Source organism: Rhineura floridana, chromosome 3, assembly GCF_030035675.1.
Source record: "Rhineura floridana isolate rRhiFlo1 chromosome 3, rRhiFlo1.hap2, whole genome shotgun sequence".
NCBI lineage: Eukaryota > Metazoa > Chordata > Lepidosauria > Squamata > Rhineuridae > Rhineura > Rhineura floridana.
The window spans coordinates 130,154,658-130,160,505 of NC_084482.1; the positions used below are offsets into that span (position 1 = coordinate 130,154,658).

At 49.2% G+C, this 5,848-nt stretch overlaps 1 protein-coding gene across 1 annotated transcript; it reads left to right on the top strand.

Annotated features, from left to right (window-relative positions):
- Window positions 1–451: 451 nt before the first annotated feature.
- Window positions 452–3,943, top strand: RBM15B (RNA binding motif protein 15B). The gene has a single exon (XM_061617894.1). The coding sequence runs from the start codon at window positions 920–922 to the stop codon at window positions 3,677–3,679; it is 2,760 nt and encodes a 919-aa protein (XP_061473878.1). The 5' UTR covers window positions 452–919; the 3' UTR covers window positions 3,680–3,943.
- Window positions 3,944–5,848: the final 1,905 nt, after the last annotated feature.

Below are 5,848 nucleotides of genomic sequence, written 5' to 3' on the forward strand. Positions count from 1 at the left end.
AATATGTATTTTATTACAGTAATGCAAAATGAACGGTTTTGACTAACTTTTTAAACAAGACTACCTTTGACTGTATGAAAAGGAAAAGAGACATGCTAAAGTAATATTTTTCCCCTATGCAACTGTAGACAATGGTCATGAACTAGGCTGCATAATTTCTACTCTCTGTGTAGAAAACACAGATATTAAATGCTATTGAAGGAATGTGAAATTTTACCATCTATTTGCATCTTGTGGCAATGTATTCTATCCCAACAGCATTTAAGATTAATTTTATTTGTAAACGCACGTTTACACCCCAACCCCATGTCAGTAACATCAATAGTTTATACCATCCTATAGGCCGGCATGACACGTGTGTTCTCTGTGAAACACCGCACAGTCTCTTAGCCCCGTTAGAGGGCATCTTTTTAAACTAGTCTTGCGCCTGTGCATTTAACAGCAGCCTGTCCGTTTGGGAAGAGAAACACCGAAGGGATGAAGCGTCATCAGTTTGATTTCTACTGTTAAAAGACGCCCCATGATCACCCTTCTTCCCTCATCCTCCACGAACTTTGAGGATGACCGAGCGATAAGTCACGTGGAAGCGGGAAAGGAGGCAGCGCCCAGCGGGGCCTGGCCTAGAAGAAAACAACACGAGCAGCCGCAGTCAGGAACACGAACGGGCCTTTCCCACCCTTCGCTGTTGGTGGCCTGCGCGGAGGCAGGTGGGTGGGCAGGAGGGATTGTGCGGCGGCGGCTGGCCGGAGTCCCGATTGACTCGGCCCGTCGCTTTACTCGCTCGGGGTGAGGACGCGGGATGATGACGTCGGTGGCGCGCACGGCGCGGCAACTGGGCAGAGCCGCCTTCGTTCGTTCCCTTTTGTCCAAGATGGCAGCTGCCGCCAGAGGCGCCTCCTGAATCGCGGGCCCCGGAGCCATGAAGCGGGCAAGCGAGCGGGATTCCAGCCCGGCAGGGTCCGGGGGAACGCGGGGCACCTCCTCCGCCAAGAGGCCTCGCGAACGAGAGCGCGAGAGCAGCACCAGCGGCGGAAGCAGCAGCAGTCGGCGGGGCCCGCACCGGAGCTCGGGCGCCTCCTCGTCCGCCTCCGCCTCGTCGCGTAGCAGTCGGGACAAGTCGGCAGCGGGCGGCTCAAGCTCGCGCAGCCACCGCGGGGAAGAGCGGCCCGGAGGCGGAGGCAGCGGAGGGGGCGACTCCAACCACCGCGCCGCCTCCTCCAGCGCCAGGAGCGGCAACAGCAGCAGCCAGGCCGCCGTCGTTGCGCCCCCGCCGCCCCCGTCATCGTCCTCGCGGGCGCTGGGGGCCGCCAAGGCCAAAGTGCCACTTGCGGCGGTGGTCGCCCCGTCCCTGCTGTTGGGCGGGCCTTCCGCGGTGGCAGCCCCGTCGCTGCTCTTGGCGTCGGGGCTCGGACTGACGGCTGGGGTGGGGCTGGCGGGGGAGCCCCCCGGTTCCAGCGAGTACAAGACCCTTCTTGTGAGTGGCCTGGGCCCGGCCCTGCCGGACCAGCTGCTGGAGGATGGGCTTTTCCGCCAGTTCCAGAGGTTTGCCAGCGGTGGTGCCAGTGACATTAGCGTCAAGCTCTCCCATACTCCTGAGCTTGGCCGCGTCGCCTATGTCAACTTCAGGCACCCAGCAGATGCCCGAGATGCTCGACGGCATGCCAGAGCTCGGCAGCTTCTCCTCTATGATCGCCCCCTCAAGGTGGAGCCTGTGTACCTGCGAGGAGGGCGACGAAGCCGCACACCCCCACCTACCCCTTCCCCTGAACCGTTGGCTTTTCTGCCCCCCATCCATGGTGTTTATCCATATAAACAGAGATCTCTGTCTCCTGTTGCCAGCCCATTGCTGAGAGAGCCCAGACCACGACATGCTGCCGCTGCAGCCTTCGCCTTGGAAGCTGTTGCCTTGGGCCTCTCACGGGAGCGAGAGCGGGTGCTGGATTACTATGGGCTGTATGATGAGCGTGGCCGTCCCTATGGCTATCCCATCGTGGCAGAGGAGGACCTTATGCCAGAGGATGATCAGAGAGCTACCCGTAATCTCTTTATTGGCAATCTAGACCACAACGTCTCTGAGGTAGAATTGAGACGTGCTTTTGAGAAATATGGCATGATTGAAGAAGTGGTGATCAAGCGCCCTGCACGGGGCCAAGGTGGAGCCTATGCCTTTCTTAAGTTCCAGAACCTGGACATGGCACATCGGGCCAAGGTTGCCATGTCTGGCCGGGTTGTCGGCAGGAACCCTATCAAAATTGGCTATGGGAAAGCCAACCCCACAACCCGACTTTGGGTGGGTGGTCTTGGTCCAAGTACTTCCTTAGCTGCCCTTGCTAGGGAATTTGATCGTTTTGGTAGCATTAGGACTATTGACTATGTGAAGGGGGACAGCTTTGCCTATATCCAGTATGAAAGTTTGGACGCTGCCCAAGCTGCCTGTGTGCAGATGAGGGGCTTCCCTTTGGGTGGGCCAGACAGGAGACTTCGAGTGGATTTTGCCAAAGCTGAGGAGGCGCGCTACCCTCAGCAGTATCAACCTGCACCACTGCCTGTGCACTATGAATTGTTACCTGAAGGCTACAGCAGACACAGGAATCTAGAGCAAGACTTAAGGGTGAGAGACAGGACTCCTCCTCATCTCCTCTACTCAGACAGGGAAAGGGGCTTTTTGGAGGCAGATTGGACCAGCCCTGTCAAAAATGCAGAGCGCAGAAATAATTTGGAGACCTATAGTCGGTCAGCACGCAGCCGAAGTGGAGAACGTTGGGGCAGTGACAGTGATCGCAGTGTGCTCAAGCCTTGGGAGGAAAGGCGTAAACGCCGTAGCCTTTCCAATGACAGAGGGAAGACAGCGCATTCACCGTATGAAGACAGAGGCAGGACAAAGGCTGGTGGACCAGCTTTAGATCGCAGCCCAGAAAAGGTGCGGAAAGAGAACCACACCACAGAGTCTGCCGTGGAGAAAGAACAGAATAACTCCCTCCAGAACAACAGACATGCATCAGAGGAGAAACCTCACCGTGAAACATCTGATCCTCCTCAGCCTAAAAAAAGGGACAGCGAACGCAATCATCGAACTGGTGAGTCTGAATCAAAGACTCATGAAGAGTCCAAATCTGAAACAAAGAAATTAAAAAGCTTATCCGATTATGCCCACACACTGCAGCTTGCCTGGAATGGGCTACTTGTCCTAAAAAACAGCTGCTTCCCTACATCTATGCACATTCTTGAAGGGGACTTGGGGGTCATCAATGGGCTTCTGAAAGACCACTTGTCTGGCGGAAAGCTCACACAGCTCAAGATAGCCCAGAGACTTCGGCTTGACCAACCCAAGCTGGATGAAGTAACTCGGCGTATCAAGCAAGGAAGCCCTAATGGCTATGCTGTGCTGCTGGCTACCCAGACTGCTCAAGGAGCAAGCACTGAAGGGACCGTCCCTGTGGTGGAGCCTGGCTTGCAAAGACGGCTTCTCAGGAATCTGGTCTCTTACTTGAAACAAAAACAGGCTGCTGGGGTGATCAGCCTTCCTGTGGGAGGGGCAAAGGGTAAAGACAGCACAGGCATGCTTTATGCTTTCCCTCCCTGTGAATTCTCTCTGCAGTACCTCCAGTCCGCACTAAGAACCTTGGGAAAGTTAGAAGAAGAACATATGGTGATAGTGATAGTCAAAGACACTGCCTAGTATTTACTCTCTCATCTCTCCTCCTATTCCATATTTCTTTGTGTCTCACGCAGCTTGGTTGCTTTTAAGGCAAATTCTTTTTGAGTGAGGCTCCAAAAGTCCTCCAACAAAATTCTGCAATTTAATTAGTTTCTAATTAATTTTAATACCACTTTAATGAATCCCATTTTATTTGTTTTTAATATGTGACACTGTCTGCTGTGTTCTTTTTTTTAAATGTATGGGAAGTTGTCAGTAAAGCCTTGTTCACTGATGGATTTTTAACTTTGTGCAGTGTCCTGGTTTCTGTAGTCTGCCAGTGGATGGTTCTAATAGATACAGCAAATAACTTCATGACAGCTCTTCCTTTTACTGCTGTTCAACACTATTATACTAGTTTTGTGCTCTTTTGATTTCTTTGATAGTTGAAGCCTGCTTGCTTCTTTCCTCTGTGGTTAAGCTTAATCCCAGAATTAAAAAAAAAAGATGGAAAAGGTATTGGTATCCCTTATTGGGCCAATCTTTTCTTGATGGATGAGAACTTTGGAGGTTATTATAGCCAAAGAACAGCTCTGTGAAGCTTAAAAGTTTAGCACAGTTCTCATGGTGCAATAAAAGACAGGTTGTACCTTGAGTGCCTGCCCCCAACTCCTCTCTTCACTGTGTTTACTGTTGGATTGATTATAATATTGCAAATTAAAAGCTGTTCTTAAATTTCCTGTTGAGTTCCTATTGGCTTCTCAGGAAGACAAATAATCAGGCAGTTGAGTAGGACCTGATAACAAAGTCTAAACGATTGTGTTCATCAGTTCCAGTAATAAAAGATAAAACTTGACGAAGTTGCCTGCTTATAGTGCATGTACTCTATTACAGTAAAAATCTTCACATTGTTTCCCTTATTATATACAGTGGGTTAGGAAGGTGGATATACAACATAGTCCTCTTGAGCAGGACGAGTCTGTCTGACCCATTAATACAAACGCTCACCCTGTCACAGCTCTGGGATTAATTAGCACAGAATATGAAGAGTTCCTCTTTTATGACACCCAGGTCCCTCTCTTTTGGTCATGACAATTTTAATACATAAAATGTACACCAGGAATGAGGATCCTTTGTTGCTCCAGATGTTGTTGAACTGCAGCTCCCCTGGTCCCTAACCGCTGACCATGTTGAACAGCCACAGATTTCCTATCTCTGACTTACACAGTAATGCATAACAAATATGCATTCATGTTTTCTCACACAGGTGAGCAAGAGATCACAATTGGCTATGGGATCACACTCAATTACATACAGCAGAATCGTCACATATATGTATGCTGTTTTATGTGACAGGACCCTCAGGTAAAAAGGATACAGTGCGGACTGTAAGGTACATTAAAGGAGTGTGTAGATGCTGTGGTAAAATTCTGCCCCACATTCTGCCCCAGGGTAAGCCCACTTGTGTCTAAAATATGCAGTTAATAAATAGATGCATGCACACTCAGCTTGCATAATTCTCTTTCTAAGAGCTTGCTTTTCAAAGAATGTGGAACTTTTTGCAAATAATGGAGAGGAAGGGATGCCAGAAAAGTTGGTAGATGGGTGATACATTTGCAATGTAGTAGCCCATATTGGAGTAGCAACAGGATCAGTAACTTGTACAGTTCATAGCTGCTATCAGCCTTCACAGCCCCTTCCACAGTTGGAATGCTGACTAGACTAAGGTCAGAACTCCAGAGATTTCACCATTCCCTGTTCTTTAGCTCTTTTCCCCAGCAAGAAAATTTCAGGATACTAAGTTCTCTTCTTGTGCAGGAAAATTATTGAAGCAGAGGCAATGCTGAGTTATTATTAGCAAATAATTGTTTCTAAGGAAGATGAAGGCAAAGGTAAAGCACCTCTGAATACTGCTTACCATGAAAACTTTATTCAAAGGGTTGCCGTAAGTTGGGATCAACATGAAGGCAGTCCATTTTTTTTTCAAGGAAGAGAAGCAGTGTTTAAGAGACTTTGCTTAGGATGTGAACATTCAAGAGAAGTTCATTTTCAACCAATACAACTTAAATTTTTCTTCTGAAATGCAACCTGCAAGTAGCAGGTGCTTATGACTTAGATGTTGGTCTCATGTTATCACCCCATTTCATTTGTCTACAGTTCTTTATTCTTTTTAGCCAGTCATAACTTGTCAAAATACAAATTCCCAGTGGT

What these genes read in the sequence shown, in the direction of transcription:
- RBM15B (XM_061617894.1), top strand. Translation starts at nt 920, where the DNA reads ATGAAGCGGGCAAGCGAGCGGGATTCCAGCCCGGCAGGGTCCGGGGGA.